At 37.9% G+C, this 22,841-nt stretch overlaps 3 protein-coding genes across 5 annotated transcripts in view; 2 read left to right on the top strand and 1 right to left on the bottom strand.

Annotated features, from left to right (window-relative positions):
• Positions 1-875: 875 nt before the first annotated feature.
• On the bottom strand, positions 876-4,121 carry LOC114466561 (heat shock 70 kDa protein-like). The gene is made up of 2 exons (XM_028452089.1): positions 3,900-4,121; positions 876-3,009 (listed from the first exon to the last, which is right to left on the bottom strand). Exon 2 carries the CDS (start codon positions 2,990-2,992, stop codon positions 1,073-1,075), a length of 1,920 nt encoding a protein of 639 aa, XP_028307890.1. The 5' UTR covers positions 2,993-3,009; positions 3,900-4,121; the 3' UTR covers positions 876-1,072.
• A 3,087-nt stretch (positions 4,122-7,208) lies between these two features.
• Positions 7,209-10,691, top strand: LOC114466563 (heat shock 70 kDa protein-like). Its single transcript, XM_028452091.1, has 2 exons — positions 7,209-7,685; positions 8,730-10,691. The coding sequence occupies exon 2, from the start codon at positions 8,747-8,749 to the stop codon at positions 10,664-10,666; it is 1,920 nt and encodes a 639-aa protein (XP_028307892.1). The 5' UTR covers positions 7,209-7,685; positions 8,730-8,746; the 3' UTR covers positions 10,667-10,691.
• Positions 10,692-15,791: 5,100 nt separating this feature from the next.
• The window catches only part of kcnc4 (potassium voltage-gated channel, Shaw-related subfamily, member 4), a 30,871-nt gene continuing 23,821 nt past the window's right edge, over positions 15,792-22,841 (top strand). For 2 of the 3 annotated variants that reach the window (XM_028452088.1, XM_028452086.1), the window contains exons 1-2: positions 15,792-15,942; positions 16,061-16,765. In XM_028452088.1, coding sequence (XP_028307889.1) covers positions 16,151-16,765 — 615 coding nt within the window. In that variant the 5' untranslated portion in view covers positions 15,792-15,942; positions 16,061-16,150. Of the gene's footprint in view, positions 16,766-22,841 lie in introns of all 3 variants that reach the window. The other variant, XM_028452087.1, reaches the window with a different exon arrangement.

Here is a 22,841-nt window from a genome sequence, read left to right as displayed (position 1 = left end):
GCAAGTTATCAAAAATCTATAGATAACTTTTGATGTCCAACTACTCTAGATGATCTCCAGCAACTTTGAGCCCTGTCGATGAAACACCCAAGGAAAAGTGTGTTAAAATAGGACATTTGTCTCATATTAAATTCTCTTGCCTCTGTAGGGGGCGCTAACGCACCAATGTCCGTTTTTCCACATTGAGCTGGTTTAGGGCCAGGCCACAGACGATTTAGAGAGGTTTTGTTTTCTGTCAGTACAAAATGTATTACATACATTAAGTTTGAGAATTATTTAAGTAAACTAAGACGATGTGTTTTGTTTTTTAAAGAAATTTATATTAGAAAAATCTGTAAATCAATATGTGCTTATTCTAAGAAATAGGCTTGTTTTTTTTTTTTACTTTTGTTACAACCTTAATAATGAATAGATGTTTTTATTTTAAAATTTTGTCATTGACAAAGATCAATTTTGTTGATATCTACCAAATTGCTTGGAGTAAATGGATGTGTATGTGAAAATGTCATATGTGTTGCTTCTGAAACAAGAATGACACAAGATGGAACACATTTTGGTCTTTTTTGTATAAATGTAATTGATTAAATATGTAATAGCATAGTAGGATTTTTTAAAGTATGATTTAGTTGTAGATATGTGGAGTGCTTAGCCACTTTTCACACAAAACATTAAAATGAAATAGTTATTATTTCAGATTTTTTATCCAAATCCTCTTCAGAACTAAAAACAAAAAACCCCAGCTACATCTTAACCTAATACTGTATGTTAATTGGAATTAAGAATTTTAGACTAAATTCACCATTCTTTAACCTTGAGTCGACTCATTTACCTTTTCATAAAAGTCAGAAAATATTCAGTAAACTACTGACACTCACTTTCTGTTGAAGAATCAAAATGTTTAATACATTTTCAACATACAAGTTAAAACATGTGAAATGTGCAATGCAAAATAATCATTTTAAAGTTAGTGCTTTGTGTTTATTAAACAGAAAAATACAGTAAGTGAAACAATGCCATTTGTTTTTCACACAGCAAAGACTCCTCATGTAGATGAAATGTGAAGTCCACAGTTTTAGTCCACTTCTTCAATAGTTGGACCCTTTGTGCTGGCCCCTGTCTGCCCACCACAGCCTCCAGATGGCGCTGCTCCCTGGTACAGTTTAGCCACAATTGGCTTGCACACTTTCTCCAGTTCCTTCTGGTGATGCTCGTACTCTTCCTTCTCTGCCAGCTGGTTGTTCTCCAGCCAAGAAATGGCCTGGTTACACTTTTCAATGACCATCTTTTTGTCCTCTTCACTGATCTTTCCTTTCATGTTCTCATCCTCAACACTGCTCTTCATGTTGTAGGCGTAGGACTCCAGTTGATACTTAGCTGCGACTCGGTCTCTCTGAGCGTCATCCTCAGCCTTGTACTTGTCAGCGTCCTGCACCATCCGCTCAATCTCTTCTTTGCTGAGGCGGCCCTTGTCGTTGGTGATGGTGATTTTGTTTTCCTTGCCCGTGCTTTTGTCGACCGCCGACACATTTAGGATGCCGTTGGCATCAATGTCAAAGGTGACCTCCACTTGGGGAACACCCCGGGGAGCAGGAGGGATACCTGTGAGCTCAAACTTTCCCAGGAGGTTGTTGTCTTTTGTCATAGCTCTCTCCCCTTCATAAACCTGAATCAGGACACCTGGTTGGTTGTCTGCGTAGGTGGTGAAGGTCTGAGTCTGCTTGGTTGGAATTGTGGTGTTTCGTTTGATTAAGGGTGTCATCACTCCACCTGCGGTTTCAATGCCCAGAGAGAGGGGAGCTACATCCAGCAGCAGCAGGTCTTGGACATTTTCTGAAGTGTCTCCCATGAGGATAGCAGCCTGCACTGCTGCACCATAGGCCACAGCTTCATCTGGATTGATGCTCTTGTTCAGTTCTCTGCCATTGAAAAAGTCTTGGAGGAGCTTTTGGATTTTGGGGATTCTTGTTGAGCCACCGACCAAGACAATTTCATTGATCTTTGACTTGTCAAGCTTGGCATCGTGCAGGGCCTTCTCCACGGGTTCCAATGTTCCTCTGAAAAGTTCAGAGTTCAGTTCTTCAAAACGGGCTCTAGTGATGGAGGTGTAGAAGTCAATTCCCTCAAACAGGGAGTCGATCTCAATGCTGGCCTGGGTGCTTGAAGACAAGGTCCTCTTTGCTCGCTCGCATGCTGTGCGTAGCCTTCTCACTGCCCTTTTATTCTGGCTGATATCTTTTTTGTACTTTCTCTTGAATTCTTCTACAAAGTGGTTGACCATTCGGTTGTCAAAGTCCTCGCCCCCAAGGTGAGTGTCTCCAGCTGTGGCCTTCACCTCAAAAATGCCGTCTTCAATGGTCAGGATGGACACGTCAAAGGTGCCTCCACCAAGATCAAAGATGAGTACATTATTCTCTCCTTTTTTACCTTTATCCAGGCCGTAGGCAATGGCTGCTGCCGTGGGCTCATTAATGATCCTCAGAACATTCAGTCCAGAAATCACTCCAGCATCTTTGGTGGCTTGTCTTTGGGAGTCGTTGAAATATGCTGGCACTGTGATGACAGCGTTGGACACTTTTTGGCCCAGGTAGGCCTCAGCTATCTCCTTCATTTTGACCAAGACCATGGAAGAAATCTCCTCTGGATAGAAAGCCTTGGTCTCTCCCTTATATTCCACCTGGAGTTTAGGTTTCCCACCATCACTGATCACCCTGAAAGGCCAAAGTTTCATGTCTGACTGGACAACTGCGTCGGTAAACTTCCGCCCAATGAGCCGCTTAGCATCAAAGATGGTGTTACTGGGGTTCATGGCCACTTGGTTCTTGGCAGCATCTCCAATCAGCCTCTCTGTGTCAGTGAAGGCCACATAGCTGGGAGTGGTCCTGTTCCCCTGATCGTTGGCAATGATTTCTACTTTGCCGTGTTGGAAAACCCCAACACAGGAGTAGGTGGTGCCCAGGTCGATGCCAATGGAAACTCCTTTAGCTGAGGACATCTTGCTTCTTTATGTTCCTGCAAGGATTCAATAAAAAAAAATCATGTAAAACTCTTGTATTATTATTATTAATTTTAGTGATTTTTTTAAAGGTTGTACAACAATTTTATTCAAATACCTTAAAGTCAAATATTTGAAAAAACTTTAAACTTTTTCATGAATAGAAAGTGTTTGTTACAAATTAGTTACATACTCTTTAGGGCTCAGTGTCTCATCAACAATACTTTATCAATTTTATATCTATTATTTCTCCATCTCCAATGAGTACAGCAGCATGTCTGATGTCATTAACATTTTATTAAAGGCAAAAGTTAAGTTACAAATAAGTGAGGATGTTTCTGCTACAACAATTAGTTTTTATTCCCTTCCAAACAAAATTAGTTTAAGTATATAATGTCATTTACATAAATAAATAATCAATGTTATATCTTTTAAGTAGTTAAATTGTTTAACAATCATAGTTCCAATGTTAAGATATGTTGATTAAATGAAAAAAAAAATTTAAAAATCCAATAATAAAAAAGTAAAAATAAATAATAATGTTACTCTTGCTTTTGTCTATAAGAATACAGCAAAACAAAATTGGCATGCATGTTATTTACAATAGTAGCTTTCATAATAATTGCTGTGTGGTTTTGAGACAAAACTATTTAAAATGTAAGTATAAACAAAATCCATTTTTTTTTTCAAACCTTTAAACAGGAAAACGTCGTCTAATCTATAATATAACATTAAGCATGTTTTAAATTATATTTGCTCACATGTATAACAGGCTTTGTGAAATTTAAATAAAAAAAATATATAAATCTGCCTTATATAACATATAAATGAATAAGTCTGTTTATATATATATATATATATTTTTTATAGTTAAATGTCAAACATAGTAAAAGGTGAATGTTCTTACCGTCAGTGATGGATCAGTAAGTGTGTGTAGCTCAGAGAGAAATGGTTCTTCTCAGAGATTCTTCTTGTTTCTCCTTCAGTGTGTGAAGCTCGTGCCTGGACTGGCTCTGACTTCCTCTTTTATCTCTCACCGACATGTTTCCAGAACCTTCCAGAACCTTCTGCTCCTCCTCCTCCGCTCAGCGGTGGGAGAGAGTGAGAATGTTCCTGACGGACACAGCTGATTGTGGAACATTACAGATCGTGGACGTCATCTTTATATTTGTCAAAAAAAAAAAACAAGTCACTGAGAGGCTGCTCGGTTTGACTCTAAACTACAGTTGGATCTGAAACTGCTGCTGTCAGTAGCTACTGACGGAGGGACAGTGACAGGAGATCTTTTTCACTTCCGTTGTTTATTTTTCACTTTATTTACGCGTTGAGGTCTTCAGCTCGTTGTTGAATATATAATTTGCGACAACGTTTTGTTTGTTTTTAAGTTAGCAGAGGTTTGTAGCAACAGGAAATAGCAACCGGTTTCAAAATAAAAGCCTTCAAATAATGTAATCACTTCAAGGCTGCCTTTAATTTAAAGCGCTGCACGCACACTTTGGACAGTAAAGATAGTACTACCAGTGGTGAAAAGAGAACTGATATATTCTAGTCATGTAGAAGTACTGTTACTTGATTGGAACTGTACTCAAATACAAGTAATTTATACATAAAATACTCAAGTACAAGTAAAACGTAGCATAATTAAATTTACAAGTTACTTTCACCCTCCATGTTTATTTTTGGGAATAAATCTTGCCACAGTTCCCTTGGAAACAGTAAACATCTCATGTATAAACTTAAAAAGGAAGAGACCAAATCTTGCACAATTAAAACTTAGGTTTATTTTCCACAAAGGCATCTGTATAAAATAAAATGTTTGACATAATGTACAAATCTTTTTTTAAATGAAATGACCAATGAATTAAATCAAAAATAAAAATTGTAAGGCTGTAAGTATTGCTATAACATTTGTGAACTCTATAACTTATTTTAAAACGTACTTTAGTACAAGTAAAATTGCTGATTTAGAAATATACTAAAAAAAAGTACTCATAAAAGCAATTCAATTACAGTAACGTGAGTACTTGTGATTCATTACTTTCACCTCTGAGTACCACATATCCCTAACCCCCCCAGTTATACAGTTTAATATCTATTAAGATTAACTTTGAGCCCTAAGCCCTGTAAAGCCTGAATCATTACATATTTGACAGAAAATAAAAAATTAAAAAAACTATTCAAATTTCAATTTCCATTCATGAGTTTTAATTTGTATCATAGTATACATCTGACCTCAATGCTCGAATATTGTTGTATTATAACCAACACAAACATAATAAATAACCAACATGTCTGAGAAATTGTCAATTCCATATAGGACATTTATTTTAGTGCTACTTTCATGCAACAGTGAGGCATCCACCAACGAAACTGTAATGGTGAAGTCTGTAACATTTCACTTGTTTTTCCTCATTTTGGCATTCAACAACTTTTTATTTTGCATGGTGGTGGTTGGTCTGAAAACAGTTCCTGTCTTTGTTGAGACAGAGATTCACTCAGCATTTCTCACAGCACATGTGGGAAAAGTGGCCTGTACAGTGCATCTGTCTTGTTCCCCATGTTGGTTACCAAATTATGCAATTTAAACATTTAGTTTACTTAAAAAATGTTGCTTGATGATGTGAAATGCATGAAATACAACAAAAAGAAAAATTTAGATTTACATGATCTCATATACCTGCTGTATCAAATCTGATACATCATTTTCAACACGGTTTTAGTAAAACAGAGATTATGAAATATAAACTGATATCACACTACATCTACCCAGTATCTGTTCCTATTAATGTTTCAGTACAAATGTTAATGTTTTTCTTACCTTAACGGGGCGGTCTTATGAAAAAATGACTTTATAATGGCTTTGCTACAGTGCTGTACATCCCTTTAGCCTTATTCATAGGGCCAAAGTTGAAAAAGTTCTGTTTCCTCCCTCCCTTGTTATTCCACATTTTGTAAAAAGTCAGCTCCAAATGGGCGAGTTGGAGTTTTCTCACACTGTGACATCACATCGTGGAAACTCCTCCTCGTGACAATTCTGGCTCCTCCTACCCTGTAAGAATGTGAGCTCCTCCCTCTCAAACTATTTAACAGGTAACACACACTGCGGTTTAATATAGAATATACATTATACTTTATTGTCATATATGCACAAAATGTGTTCTCTGCATTTAACCCTTCCCTGAGGAGCAGTGGGCAGCCACGGTGTAGCACCCAGGGAACAGTTAGGGTTAATATAAGGGACTGATCAACATCCCACAGTGATGGACCAGGGAGATTAGAAACAGTGAGCCTACAATTACAAGTCTTCTCCCTTAACCACTAGTCCCTTTATCCACAGATAATATATTTACATTCAGTATCTAAATAATCCAGTACATAAATAATCTGAAGCGCTCACAATCAGTTCCATTTTTAGTATCTGTTATACCGCCTTGTATCACCTTTGAGGTGATCTGACGTATTTGTGATCCATTGCTACGCAGCGGTTGGACAAAACAGTGGACTATTATCTTATATGGACGAGTTCTGTGGTCAGAATATGTGCAAATGACAAGAAAGCGACTTAGCAGCCCTAGTGAGTGTTTGAAACATACGAAACAGCTGACTGACTCCGCTGCTGCTGTGATAAACGCAGGCTGTGGAGCAGCCTTTTTGTCAAACTCACAATCATAATAACCGCTTAAATAGCCATGTGTTTAACTGTAATGGGCAGTTTTTTGGTTGAAAACAACAAGAGAAAATTGTGATGATCACCTTCTCAGAGAGAAACATGAAGTCTGCGTCTACAGACACGCCCACTCATGCATTTGCACGAAGGCCCGAAAACAACCTGTTTTTAGAACTGTCATTTAAGTGATTTTTCAGAGGGCTAAAATTCCAAACAAGTGTGTTTTGGAAAATAAATTTCAAATACTATTTTGTTGGGGTTCTTCGAACAAATGGAGATGGGTAAAAAATAGCACAACATGATCTTTAATTTTTTCAAAATTGGAAAAGTTCAGAAGCTAAATATCGTCACATTATTACATAGAAAATCCATATCCTTGTTCTTCAAAACACAACTCTTTACTGTTCAAAGTGTGTGTGATGTGCTTTAATTTAATGGCAGCCATGGCGTAGATTATTTTTTAACGCTTTTATTTTGAAACCGGTTGCTATTTCCTGTTGCTAGAAAACACTGCTAACTTAAAAAGGAAACCGAGATAAACAAAGAAGACGTTGTGGGATTTTTAGTTTCCACAAATAATAAATGACACGTTCAACAACTAACTGAAGACCTCAACACGGGGAAAAAAGTGATAAATTAAAACGGAGGTTAAAAAAAAAGATCGCCTGTCCCTCCGTCAGTAGCTACTGACAGCAGCAGTTTCAGATCCAACTGTAGTTTAGAGTCAAACCGAGCAGCCTCTCAGTGACTTGTTTTTTTTGACAAATATAAAGATGAAGTCCACGATCTGTAATGTTCCACAATCATCTGTGTCCGTCTGGAACATTCTCACGCTCTCCCACCGCTGAGCGGAGGAGGAGGAGCAGAAGCGTCTGGAAGGTTCTGGAAACATGTCGGTGAGAGATAAAAGAGGAAGTCAGAGCCAGTCCAGGCACGAGCTTCACACACTGAAGGAGAAACAAGAAGAATCTCTGAGAAGAACCATTTCTCTCTGAGCTACACACACTTACTGATCTATCACTGACGGTAAGAACATTCACCTTTTACTATGTTTGACATTTAACTATATATATATATATAAACAGACTTATTCCTTTATATGTTATATGAGGCAGATTTATATTTGTTTTTTAGTTTAAATTTCACAAACTACATTAATAACTAGCCTCTGACATGCATGCCAAATTTGTTGTTTCTGTATTCCTATTGACACAAGAGTAATATTATTTTTCAAAATTATTTTATAATTTAAAAAATGATATTGATGTTCAGTTTGATTGAAATAATGTCAACAATGATAACATTCCCACCAACAACAGCCTGTTATACATCTGTGCAAATATGATCTGAAACACTCACAAGGTTATATTATAGTCAAGTTTTCCAATCTAAGGTTGCCAATAATCTTAATTTTGTTTTTTATTTACATTAAAATAATTTTACCATTTGGGAATCACAAGTTGGAGAACTTTTAAGTTGTTTTCTGCCTGAAAACCACACAGCAATAAATACAAAAGCTACTATATTGTAAATAACAGGCATGCCAATTTTGTTTTGCTGTATTTCAATAGACATAAAAGCAAGAGTAACATTATTTCTATAAATGTATTACTCAAATAAAATTAAATTTTTTAATCAACATATCTTAATATTGGAACTATATTAACTACTTAATAACATTGTTTATTTATTTATGTAAATTACATTATATACTACATAAACTAATTTTACTTGTTGTAGCAGAAACAGCCTGACTCATTTGTAACTAAACTTTTGCTTTTAATGAAATGTTAATGACATCAGACATGCTGCTGTACTCATTGGAGATGGAGAAATAATAGATATAAAATTGATAAAGTATTGTTGATGAAACACTGAGCCCTAAAGAGTATGTAGCTAATTTGTAACAAACACTTTCTATTCATGAAAAATGTTTAAGTTTTTTCAAATATTTGACATTAAGGTATCTGAATAAACATGTTGTACAACCTTTAAACAAAAGTCACAAAAATTAATAATAATACAAGAGTTTTACATGATTTTTTTTATTATTTTATTGAATCCTTGCAGGAACATAAAGAAGCAAGATGTCCTCAGCTAAAGGAGTTTCCATTGGCATCGACCTGGGCACCACCTACTCCTGTGTTGGGGTTTTCCAACACGGCAAAGTAGAAATCATTGCCAACGATCAGGGGAACAGGACCACTCCCAGCTATGTGGCCTTCACTGACACAGAGAGGCTGATTGGAGATGCTGCCAAGAACCAAGTGGCCATGAACCCCAGTAACACCATCTTTGATGCTAAGCGGCTCATTGGGCGGAAGTTTACTGACACAGTTGTCCAGTCAGACATGAAACTTTGGCCTTTCAGGGTGATCAGTGATGGTGGGAAACCTAAACTCCAGGTGGAATATAAGGGAGAGACCAAGGCTTTCTATCCAGAGGAGATTTCTTCCATGGTCTTGGTCAAAATGAAGGAGATAGCTGAGGCCTACCTGGGCCAAAAAGTGTCCAACGCTGTCATCACAGTGCCAGCATATTTCAACGACTCCCAAAGACAAGCCACCAAAGATGCTGGAGTGATTTCTGGACTGAATGTTCTGAGGATCATTAATGAGCCCACGGCAGCAGCCATTGCCTACGGCCTGGATAAAGGTAAAAAAGGAGAGAAGAATGTACTCATCTTTGATCTTGGTGGAGGCACCTTTGACGTGTCCATCCTGACCATTGAAGATGGCATTTTTGAGGTGAAAGCCACAGCTGGAGACACTCACCTTGGGGGCGAGGACTTTGACAACCGTATGGTCAATCACTTTGTAGAAGAATTCAAGAGAAAGTACAAAAAAGACATCAGCCAGAATAAAAGGGCAGTGAGAAGGCTACGCACAGCATGCGAGCGAGCAAAGAGGACCTTGTCTTCAAGCACCCAGGCCAGCATTGAGATCGACTCCCTGTTTGAGGGAATTGACTTCTACACCTCCATCACTAGAGCCCGTTTTGAAGAACTGAACTCTGAACTTTTCAGAGGAACATTGGAACCCGTGGAGAAGGCCCTGCGCGATGCCAAGCTTGACAAGTCAAAGATCAATGAAATTGTCTTGGTCGGTGGCTCAACAAGAATCCCCAAAATCCAAAAGCTCCTCCAAGACTTTTTCAATGGCAGAGAACTGAACAAGAGCATCAATCCAGATGAAGCTGTGGCCTATGGTGCAGCAGTGCAGGCTGCTATCCTCATGGGAGACACTTCAGAAAATGTCCAAGACCTGCTGCTGCTGGATGTAGCTCCCCTCTCTCTGGGCATTGAAACAGCAGGTGGAGTGATGACAGCCTTAATCAAACGAAACACCACAGTTCCAACCAAGCAAACTCAGATCTTCACCACATACGCAGACAACCAACCAGGTGTCTTGATTCAGGTTTATGAAGGGGAGAGAGCTATGACAAAAGACAACAACCTCCTGGGAAAGTTTGAGCTCACAGGTATCCCTCCTGCTCCCCGGGGTGTTCCCCAAGTGGAGGTCACTTTTGACATTGATGCCAACGGCATCCTAAATGTGTCGGCGGTCGACAAAAGCACGGGCAAGGAAAACAAAATCACCATCACCAACGACAAGGGCCGCCTCAGCAAAGAAGAGATTGAGCGGATGGTGCAGGATGCTGACAAGTACAAGGCTGAGGATGACGCTCAGAGAGACCGAGTAGCAGCTAAGAACCAACTGGAGTCCTACGCCTACAACATGAAGAGCAGTGTTGAGGATGAGAACACGAAAGGAAAGATCAGCGAAGAGGACAAAAAGGTGGTCATTGAAAAGTGTAACCTGGCCATTTTATGGCTGGAGAACAACCAGCTGGCAGAGAAGGAAGAGTACGAGCATCACCAGAAGGAACTGGAGAAAGTGTGCAAGCCAATTGTGGCTAAACTGTACCAGGGAGCAGCGCCATCTGGAGGCTGTGGTGGGCAGACAGGGGCCAGCACAAAGGGTCCAACTATTGAAGAAGTGGACTAAAACTGTGGACTTCACATTTCCTCTACATGAGGAGTCTTTGCTGTGTGAAAAACAAATTGCATGGTTTTTAACTTGTAAGTTGAAAACAAGTTAAACATTTTGATTCCACAACAGTGAGTCTCAGTTGTTCACTGGTGAATATTTTCTGACTTTTATTAAACAGACAATGAGTCGACTCAAGGTTAAAGAATGATGAGAATTTATTTTGTTATAGATCTCAGGAGGACTTGCATGGAAATCAGAAATATCAACTTCATTTTAATATTTGGTGTGAAAAATGGCAAAGTACTTAACAACTAAATCAAAACTGTGCTATTAGCAGGCATCTACATATTTAATTAATTACATACTGTAAATACAAAAAAGACTAAAATCTTTGCTGTATGAAAAACAAATGTTGTGGTGTAGAACTTTGTATATTTGTATTCTAATTTTGTTGTTACTATAGTTTTTTTTGTTTTTTGTTTTATACATTCCTGTTTTGGGGAAAAAATGAGTATTGAGATCTTGTATTTAAAATGGATCAATCCTCTTGTGATTTTTTTTTTACAACTAAGATGTACAGCAACAAAAATAAATGTGAACTGTATGTATGCATATATGCACTGTGATACTCTGAAAATAATAATAAAAAAAGAAAAACAAATGTTGTGGTTTCACTTACTCTTTGTCCTTGTAAATAAACACAATTTAAAGAAAACATTAACTTTGATATCAATAGTTCCAACAGATTCATTTTGTTTTCTTTTCATGTCTTCTTGAAAAACCTTGCCCGAATAAACAAAACCTCAACTTAACATAACTTGGATATTATTCTTTCATATTGGACATTTCACATGATTCCTCTTCCAATTGACGGTAATAGTCTGTGAGGAAAGAGGATAAAAGATGTACCACAGGAAACAAGGACTGAGATCTTCCTCAGTCGGCAATGACAACTATTTACTATTGCTTTATTACTAGTTAAATATATGAACAATAAGAAGTTAATGTTATTTGCACAAACCACCAACCTTGAGTATGATTAACTAACCCATGGTATTACTATTAATAAAACAACTCTTGAATGTTTCAAAAACAATTGGTGGATTTAAGGAGTACAGGATTAACACAAAGAAAACTCTACAGTCCACTATAATCTTGTTATTTATAACAGCACTATTACATTTTAACAGAATATTTTTCCTGGTCCCTGTGATTTAAGTGAGCAAAATTTAACCAGGGAAAGCATCAGCATTTCTGAGCTGTTGGAGTAAGGGTTCTTATCACATGTCCTGAACTAAATGATCCACTAGATGGCATCGTGGAACTAATAGTTAAAGCTTGTTCTGCTACATTCAGGTTGATAACATCTCAGCTCTCTAGAAATTTAAATATCTGCTTCAAATGCAAACTTTTAAAGGTAATTTGAGGACATTTATACTTCATTCAAATAAACGGTGGTGAAATTACAACTGATTTTGAATTTGCTTCGTCACATTCAGTGCTACTTGATCCTGGTCTGTTGACTGACAAAGGGCTTTGGTAGAATTCAGTTTTTTTTAGTGGCCTGTGGATCAATTTATGATTCAACTTGAGATCTTCAGGGGACTGCTATGGGGTGTCGAATGTAAAAACTTTTTCAAAGCCGACGTAATTTGGACATTTAGGTCATTTTTTTTTTCCATGTTCATGTTCTATTTCATTCCTTAAAACGTGTAGGCTTACACATGAAAAATAAATGTAAATCTAAATGTTAAATCGTTTGCCAAGTGTAAAGTTAAATGTTTAAAAATGATGGAAAGTTGGCAGGTCAGTGACTGTCAATAACAAGCACCTGTCGATCACAAGGTCCACATCACCTACTGTGGCTCAGTGAGTGAGGAGAGGGGAAGAGTGATTTAGTGCCATTTAGATTTAAAGGCAGTGGTGGCTGGTGCATTTTTCTCCAGGGGGGGCAACAACTCCAATATAGATATACACCAAAAACAGGGTTTTTGTAGCTTTGAACAAATAAGTAAGGACAATTGCAGTCACAGAACTGTTTTCAAACACATTGTCATCTAACTTATAAACAAGTAAGAACAAATATAGTAGTAGTATATACCAGTGGTTCTCAAACTTTTTTGGCTCAAGTACCCCCTTTCTCTCATTTCTGAATCCAAGTACCCCCTTATGTCCAACTACCACATTTTGCTCAGAAATCTATTTGAAAACAACTATAGATCATAATGATGGAATGAATGAGTGATAACACACATTTTAAAGAATCTCATTTTGTAAATAGGTGGAAAGAAACAGTATTTAGTGCCTCATGAATAGATTTATTTCTATAGTTTTTTATCATTTATGGTCATCTTCCTCCTGATGTGGGACCAGGAGAATGATCTTTGTTTTTTCAATTAGTGTTCTGATCTGTATCATTTCTATCATCATTTTGTGTGTTTTCTGTGTCAATGTGTGTGTTTCTGATTTCATTTTGTGTATTTTGTTTTTGTGTGGTTGGTATTATTTAAATTATTCCATCTCGGTTTGTTTCTTATGTCATTTTGAATGTTTCTCTGTTATGTTTGTGTAATTAGTAGCAATGTTGTGTGTTTTTCTTATATTTAGTGTGTCTTTGTTGTCGTTTTGTGTGTTGCTGGTAATATTTAGGATTATCATTTTGAACTAAAGAAATAAACATTATAAAACCCCATACACCACTGTGACGTCAGCCCCTTCCATCGTGGAAGGAGGGTGTTGTGTAAATGTTCCGGCTGCATTCGACTCTCCACAGCCGCAGAGTGTCTCTGGGCGCTGGTAAACTGCGCCCAGAGACATTCCATTGACTCGTATTGAAGAGGAGTTATTGCGAATGCACAACTTTTAACTAGAGTGGACGGTAAAGATTTTTGCGCCCTAAGGAAGAAACATGTCACCAATCAGACAGATAAAAGAAACAACTTTACACATCATCATCTTTATAATATTTAATTTGATTATCTAAATTCAGATATAACTTTGCTTCGTAGTATTTTTAATTCGTTATTAATTTTTTATTATTTTTAATGTCTACTCAAACGAACATGGTGAATGGTGGGACAGCGCCCTCGCGCCCTCTGTTGGCCAGCCACCACTGTTTAAATTATACCAATTTTTCACCTTTTAAAACGGTTCTCTGTGATCTAAATGACATATCTGTGCTGGTGTTTGGTCAAAACACACCATAAACTAAGCAAGAGGGGAGGTATTATCGAGTTCTTTGAGAGCGCTCTATTTTGCGGGGTGCCCCTGGATTTGCATAGACCCCCCCCTTTCTCCGCACACACACACTATTCACTGGAGCAATTAAGTGATGGAGTGACCAAAAAGTACCACTATGTTCAAGGAACTCATCACAGGCGATTGAAGTGACTCCTTCTCTAGTGAGAAAACAATGGCGGATTTTCGCAAAAGTTTTCATCAGGTTGGGGGTGGAGTCCATAGGTGGAGGTACCAGTAGAGTGGAGGGTATTTTCTTTCTTGATTTAGCTTGTGACGTGACAAACTAAGAACATTTTGAAATGGAGCAATGTTCTCTGCGTTATAATGCTGCGTTCACATCGAATACCGCACCGGACGCATCTGCCACATGAAACGTACCACATTCGCATCATACGCACGTCTGAAGCGAAGCCCCGCCCACCAGCGACACATCCAACTCGGTGAGTTTCACTGCCTGCTGAAGCGAGGAGCTGCGCTCCTTTTTCTCCTCTCACAAACATAAACCACCAGTGAAAAAAGCCGGTGTTAGCGGCTAATGCTATCCTAGCTCAGTGCCGACTTTCAAAGCTGAAAACCACAGATAACTTTTACCTGCTACTGCCACCTCCTCGTTGATTCTCCTCCACGCCAACGCCTTCCTAGTCCGGTCCCGGTTATAAAGGCCGTGTCCTACAGCTCCAGGTGGTCACACACAGCTTCTACTCCATGGTTGAATGTGTGAACAGACCGGTGTCCGTGTTGACGGCCTGACGTCATCGTCAACAAAGACTCTGATTGGCTTTCGTCATGCGAAACAGCCGCAGGAGTTCAATATTTTCAACTCTTACGAATGTGCGGATATGCGTAAAATCGGGAGCCACTGCCGCACTGGAAAGATTTGGCATCTGTGACGCATCTATCCATTAACTTTGTATTTAATCTGGTCGTACGGACATTTCGTGACGCATCCGGTGTGAACGCAGCATAATTTACACAGACCACAAACAAACGACTGGATGTATTGAGTGCGCATCGTACTGAGATTGTATATTAATTAATCAATTTATTAATTTTTGCAAAAAAAATAAAATAAAATTGTTTTCAACACGTGTTTTACTTGTTTATTGTATTATGTTAGGTTTAGGGTTAGGGCTATAATCTCAGTACGGAGATCAATTCAGTACGTAACACCAGTGGACACTCAAGTTACCTCATTTGTGATAAAAAAAAAAAAAAAAACACTGCAAAAATTGATTTTTCATTATATGTCCCTTTAACATTTAGATTTACATTTAACATTTATATCTAACTTTTACATTTAGATTTTATTTTACACATTTTTAGCACTGATAGAACATGCTGCTTTACATGAATTTGTCTTTATGAAAGAAAAATGAGCTAAATGTTCAAAATGCGTCGACTATGAAACAGTGACCGAGTTTTGACACTCGGCACCCCATAACTGGGAGTCTATTACACAATAACAAATTAAAAAAAATGTAACATTAATTTTTCAGAAATCAAAAAGATGAAGCTCAAAGGTTACTACCATTGTATCTTGGTGCAAACTAATCTCACACTTCACCAGTTCTCATTGGTTGCATTAGGGGGGGGGGTTGGTCGAATTTCACGACAACCTTCAGCAATCAAAGAGTTAACCCGCGGAGCCTGTTGAGCGCAGCATCCAACCGGGCTGTGTCGCTAGGGGAAGGTAGACCATGAGGAGAAGCAACAGATATCCACAGCTGGGCAACGAGCGCACATCTGGCAGCATTCTGCTCCTTTTCATCCGGCGACACCCTGCTGGGGAACATCTATGAGGGATCTGAGCTCACAACCTTTGCACGTTTCTTTGTCATGAGAGAGAAAAAAAGGGGGAAAGTGTAGTTGTAAGTTCTGTGGATAAGGTGGAATATCTGGATGTGATGAATGCGTAAAAAGCTGATACTTTGGCAATAATAGTCTTCATTAATTCACAGACTGGATCTAAAGCAGGATATTTGTGTTAATGGACGGGGATTTAGTGCAACAACAACGGAACCATCTGGTTCTTCTGTGAGGGCACCGAGCTGGTGAGTTTTTACAGCTGCGGGTGTTTCGGGTGCTTCTGCGCAGAATTTCGGCGCGGTGTGCATCCTCATCATTGTTAATAATATATATTTTTTATTATTCTTGGTTGTCCTTTTGAAGCCATGGGCCACAGGGTCAGTGACATGAGGGCGCTCCTGGTGCTGTGAGCGTCTAGCAGCAGTTTCTAAAGCTCGGAGCTCCGCAGCTCTAATGATCAGCTCCGTGTGCGTCTCCTCTTACCGGGGGCGAAAGTCCGGCAACAAACCTCCATCTAAAACATGTCTGAAGGAGGAGATGTCCAGAGGCGAGGACTCGGACAAAATCATCATCAACGTGGGCGGCACCCGACACGAGACCTACAAGAGCACCCTGAGGACCCTGCCGGGGACGCGCCTGGCCTGGCTGGCGGACCCGGACCCTCAGGTGAGCAGTGAACCGGACTCCGCGCCCCCTGCGGCCACTGAGCTCTTCTTCGACCGACACCCGGGCATCTTCGCCTACGTGCTCAACTACTACCGGACCGGTAAGCTGCACTGTCCGGCGGACGTCTGCGGACCGCTGTTTGAGGAGGAGCTGGCCTTTTGGGGCATCGATGAGACGGATGTGGAGCCGTGCTGCTGGATGACCTACCGACAGCACCGGGACGCGGAGGAAGCCCTGGATATCTTTGAGCCCCCGGAGCCGGAGGACATGGACGATGAGAGGGACGTACCGAGGAGGTTCGGGATCGAGGACTGTCCGGACAGGTCCAGGGGCTGCTGTGAAGTTTGGCAGCCGAAGGTCTGGGCTCTGTTTGAAGACCCCTACTCATCCAGAGCTGCCAGGGTGAGTACCAGCTGATGCTGATTGTGTCCGAACTCAGACCTTCCCCTAAACAAGCCACACTACAGAACTCACTCACACATGCTGTCCCTTAGAGCAGTGTTTCTCACACTTTTTTGGCCCAAGTACCCTGTTTTACTTATCTCTGAATCCACGTATATCCCTGTGTCCGACTGCAATGTTTTGCTTAGAAAACTATGTAAAAACAACTATAGAGCATAATGAACGAGTGAAAACACATTTGTTTTGTAAACAAGTGGAAAGAAAAAGTATTTATTGTAGTGGTTCCCAACCTTTTTTGGATCGTCATCCCATTATGATATCAAGAATTTCTGATGACCCAAAGACAATTTTTTTTCTAGAATTACTTTTTGATCATGTTTGAGTTCAGATATTTATTTTTCTGCTGCATTTTAGATGAACTAGATTTATATAAGTATAGAAACGCAGTTGTTTAAGATTGTGTGTTTTATTATTATTATTATTATTATTATTATTATTATTATTAATAATAATAATAATAATAATAATAATAATAATAATAATAATAATAATAATAATAAAGCAAGATCAAAAAAATTCTGAAATCGATTTTAATTTTTCAGAAATTTCAGGCGACTCCATTTAAACTCCAGGCGACACCACATGGGGTCCCTACCCCAACTTTGAAAAACTCTGATTTAGTAGCTCCTGATAGTTTTGATAAGTTTCGGTCATTTTATGCGTGTGGGACCAAGACTGACGCTTTATTTGTTAATGTTCCACTCTTTCTCTTTCAAGCACTCCCTGTAGTGTCATTACGTACCCCTAGGGAGAAAAAGCCAAACAATGGAAGTGGCACATATTGTGTAGGTGTTTGTTAATAAATGTGTGTCTGTGGCGTTTTTCATCAGCAACTTGAACCCAGAATTGTTATTCTGGTAAGACTTTATTGAGTTAAAAATATCTAGATTTACGTCTATCGCCATTTTGAGAAAAAACATTGAGATATGAGTTTTAGTCCATATCGCCCAGCCCTAATCATCACCATAACAGACTGGTGAGATGAACTATTACAAGCTAACTAAAGAATTACAGGGCGGCTGCTTGTCTCAGTAGGAGGAGCAGGTTGTCCAACATCCAGAGAGATGGAGGTTTGAATCCTAATCAATCAAACTCAAAGCATGGGGGCCAAATCCGGCCCTTTAAAGCTCCTGATTTGCCCGCAGGAGAAAGTAAAAATGAGAGCAAAAACACGACTCGCTGTGTAAATTACTGACTAATTCAGTTGTAGATATCTCAGTACCTCCAAATACACAAATTCAATTAAACTGCACAATTTTTTTTCCCAGGGCTCACAGTTTTCCCATGCTTATATCACATGATTGTTGTAAGTACTCTCAATTTTTCCAAAATCTTACAATTTTCATCAAATTATTCCTGAAAATTTCCCAAAACTAAATAGAAATTGATAGCAAAATCAAGGACATTTAAGATTCTGCAAGGACTGATATCTGTCATTTATTGTTTGGATATTGTTGGTGCCTTACATATTTTCAATGCTATTATACATGGAGGTGCAAACTAGGGCAAAATAATGATAAAACTGCTCGTTTTAACGTCTCTAATCTGTGGCCCACTTGAGATTTAACTAGTTTGTATTTGGCCCCTGAACTAAAATGATATTTACACCCCTGATCTAAATCATGGCCATGGTCTCCAGGATGTACTGAATATACGGTATTAGCCGCTCAAAGGTATCATTGTGCACAGATTGGCATCCATGACAGCCCCGGGTCACCTGTGGCTACAGATGTAGCTTACCTTCACCAGCAGTTCAGGAGTGAGTTTCTGTGTGAAGCATGTCTACAAATACTCTACATAATTACAACTATTATTATTATTATTATTATTATTATTAGAGATGGGCAATATTATTGGCCGATATTAGCCATACAACTTTTTTTCCCACAGATATTAAAGAACCAATGTGTGCTGTTGTTTGAGGCAACATATTAAAACAAATATGGCACTTTTTCTATTACTGAAGTTGAATAAATCTAAAATTTTCTGTTGGATATTTCTTCTTTACAAAGGTGTATTAGGTCCACGTGAAAATAAAAAGAGATCTGAGCACTACAAGATTAAAGTTGTAATACTTCAAGATTAAAGTCGTAATTTTATTAGATTCAAGTCGTATTATTTCAAGATTAAAGTCATAGTATTTTGATAATAGAGTTGTAATTTTACGAGAATAAAGCTGTGTCTTAAAAATCTCTCTCCGCTCAGAATTTCCTGTTGAAGTGAACGCAACTATAACTCAGATAGCTCCTAAATCGACCACTTCCAGTTCGTCCTCCACAAAAGAGTCAATTTGCTCCAAATCAGTCTGGTTCTTTTGTTGCAACAAACGCAAACGTCTGTAAAGTCGCTTTAAAGTCCCTAAACTGATAACGATGGACCAAAAGACTCTAAAGAGAAGTACAATCTCACTAAATGCACCACATTCTCCATAATGCATGAGTCACACAGACAAGATACAACTTTATTCTCATAAAATTAACACTTAATTTCTGAAACATTATGACTTTAATTTCATAGTGTCCAGACTTTTTTAAAATGTTAATGTGGCCCTAATATGCCATCATCATCATCATCATCATCATCATCATCATCATCATCATGATCATCATCATCATCATCATCATCATCATCATCATCATCATTCTGTATCAGGAGGCTGGTATACAGCTTGACCTCCTGGACTGCTGTATTGTTCTTTTGCCAGATATCACAGCACATCTTTAGCAGTGTAGATAAGTTCATGCTTTACAGGTTAGGACCAAAAAACCGAGTTATGTCTCACTGGCGTGCATTTAAGAAAGAAAAAACATCAGACTGTGTCTTGGTACTGATTATCTCTCTTAGACTTTCTACAATATTGTTATTAAAAAACAAATAATTATATTTACCTTATAAACCATTTATAAGACATTATCATTGTTTCAGTATTACGCCTTTTCTGTCTTTGGATCCTAAGTGATACCTAGAGTATTATTTAATTTAAAAGCACCTTTTTGCTAAGATGATGTGAAAATCAATGCATCATAGCTCATAGCCTATTATTTCTGGTTGGTATTGCATCAAATCGTTAGTGAGAGGATGTTGTGTCATACATTAAGTGGTCCGTTTTGGACGTTTTGTTTGATATAGTCAACGCAGACACTTCCTTATTCATACACGCAACACGATCAATAAGATCACTAATGAAAGAGTGTGTGAGGTTGATTGATGTAGGACAACTGATCAGTACAACACACACATTGCGTAAATCGCTGACTCACCGTAAAACTGTGCATCGTCTTTATAAAAGGTTGAAAATCAGTTTTACTTCAAAAAGTCTTTGTGAATTTAGTCAAACTAGACTCAAACTAAACCTTATGCAGTTTTAGTTAAAATCAAATAACACTTTTTTCAACAGTCTAAAGCAAAAATTGTCTGTGAAAATGACCTATGGTTTCACCTTAAATGTATTATGGCTTTTTCAGCAGTTATGCAAAATAAACAGTTGCCAATATATTACAGTACTAACACATCAGATTTAAGGTAAGCAAAAAAAAAGAATACTTAGAATAAAAAAAGTAAATAAATAAAATAATAATAATACAAAATACATTCATCCCAATGATATTAATTCTTCCCACTAGAGCAGGGGTCTGCAACCTGCGGCTCTGGAGCCTCATGTGGCTCTTTGACTCTTTTGCAATGGCTCTTTGTAGCTTTAAAAAACAAAAATTAAATAATTGATTGTTATCTCTTACAGAGGGTGTTGATGATTAATGACATTAATGTCAAATAAAAGTATGATAAAACAATTGGTTAACCCAAAAATAAATGACACTGCAATAACTACTTATTATTAACCTACTTACACTCCTACAGCCTCTACTGACCATCAACTTTCCCTGCACCTGCGGCTAACCTTAAGTTTTAAATCCCTTATAAGATAACTAAACTAACAAAAATACTATTTTGGAAAAAAATAGAGATTGTATTTGTGTGGGGAAAGATGTAATAAATTGCCAACATTCCGCCTTAATATGCATGCTTGATATGTTGCAAGAAATTAACATTTAGCAATTAACATGTGTTGACCAACATGATCATGTGTTATCAAATTCAAGTTATTTTTTGTAGCCCTTCAAATCCATTAACTCACAACATTTTTCGATATTATTTTAACTGTGTAGAATTTTATACACTGTATTATCTTCATTGAGAAGGTTTTTTTTTTTTTTTTTTTTGGCTCCGGAAGGGCTTTAATCCAGGTGAGATGAGGCAAAACGGCTCCATTGAGAGTAAAGGTTGCAGACCCCTGCACTAGAGAGACTGAGACAGTCATCCGTTTGTCTACGTTCCGTTTTGTTTGTTCATACAAAGCTGAAAAGTTTGAAAAGACCAGAGAATTCTTGTGTCAAAATAATATTGAAATATTAGAATTTGTCTAAATGTGTAAAAAGGCTGTTAGGATGTTATTAATTAGAAAAAAGGTACTTTTTGAAAAAAAAAAAAAAAAACATTTTATATCCGGATATTCACCCCAAATCAAGGGAGTCGTTAGAATTACACACATATAACAAAAAATCATCAGCGTATAGAAATACGTTATGTTCTGTTTCCCTCTAATGATACCACAGTATCCTACATTTGTTTTTAATGCGTTGGCCAAGGGTTCCCAAACTATTTCTGCTGTGCTCACCTTTGAAGCAGGGCCCTATAAAAATCCATTGTATTACTTTCCAAATTCTGTTTTATTTTTTTACAAATTCAACAGTGCGTTCCATTTTCCTTGGTCGATTCCGTTAACGTGGAAATTATAGGGCCCTACTTTGAAGAATGAAAAATTCTCAGGGCCCCCTTTCGCAACAAAATAAAAACAAAAATTGGGTAATAAAAAGTGTAACGTTTTCTGAAGAAAATGTAATTTTATACTATTATTGTTCTTCAAATCTCATAAAAAAATGATGTAAAATCACAAAATTTTATTAAAGTAATAATAAAGCTTTTTATTAATAAAGTGCAAAGAAAATGAACATTCTCTATTTTTCAGGCACAAGGTTCAGCAAGGCCCCACCCCTCTCACGCCCCCGTGTCAGGACGGGGTGCGCCCCCCAGTTTGCGAACCACTGCTCTTGCTAATGCTTCATTGAACCCCTTTAGCATGAGTGGAGAAATCTTGTCTTCTTTATGAAGAACTTTTTGAATTTGAATTTTGTAACTCTACGTTTTGTCTATTGCTTGTTTTATTTATTCTCGTGTTATCTGTTTTTCTCATGTAGCTTTGTGGTCTGCGCAAATTTGAGGAATATTAAGATATTTAAATCAATGATCAATTTATCTAGAATCTCCTTTTGATTCAGATGTATACAGTTGGATGTAAAATTGTTTAAATATATCATTAATCTCTTTTTGGCTCTGTCGCTAATTGTCCCGATTCAGTCCTAATTTTAACAATTGATCTTGATGTCTCTTGTTCTTTAAGTTGGGATGCTAAGAGTCTAGAGTTAATTAAATCTGGCCACTTCATTAGTAGACAATAGATTATGTTCAGTTTGGAGTGATTGCTTTTTATGACATACTGTAGGTAAGTTTGTTTTTAAAAGAAAAGTGGCAATCGACGGGTTTATTAGACTATTTTTAATACCGCAGAAATTTGAGCCTTTGGAAATCAAACTTTTTAAGCACGTCAAAGTCACACACAATTAAAAATAGGAAATAATCAATCTCAAACATCTGTTGAATGAATGAAAATAAATGACGCTAGCTACGTATATTCTGTTGAACTTTAATGTTACAGATTCCTCGATATAAACTTTATCTGCTGACATGCATTTCTGGAGGTTTATCTGTTAGTTAGAGGCATTTGACAGTGTGCGTGTGTGTGTGTGTGTGTGCGTGTGTGTGTTTCCTAATGGCCCAGCAACAAAACCAGAGAAATGCTTATTGAAGTAATTTTGAAAGGACGTATCAAGTGTCCCTGGTTCATGGGCAATGGGCCAAAAGCTTTTATCAGAGAGAGGTTCGTGCTCACTCTAATACT

Source organism: Gouania willdenowi, chromosome 7 (assembly GCF_900634775.1).
Source record: "Gouania willdenowi chromosome 7, fGouWil2.1, whole genome shotgun sequence".
Lineage (NCBI taxonomy): Eukaryota > Metazoa > Chordata > Actinopteri > Blenniiformes > Gobiesocidae > Gouania > Gouania willdenowi.
Note: the sequence above shows the minus strand (reverse complement) of the source record. Positions and strands in the feature narration are given on the sequence as shown.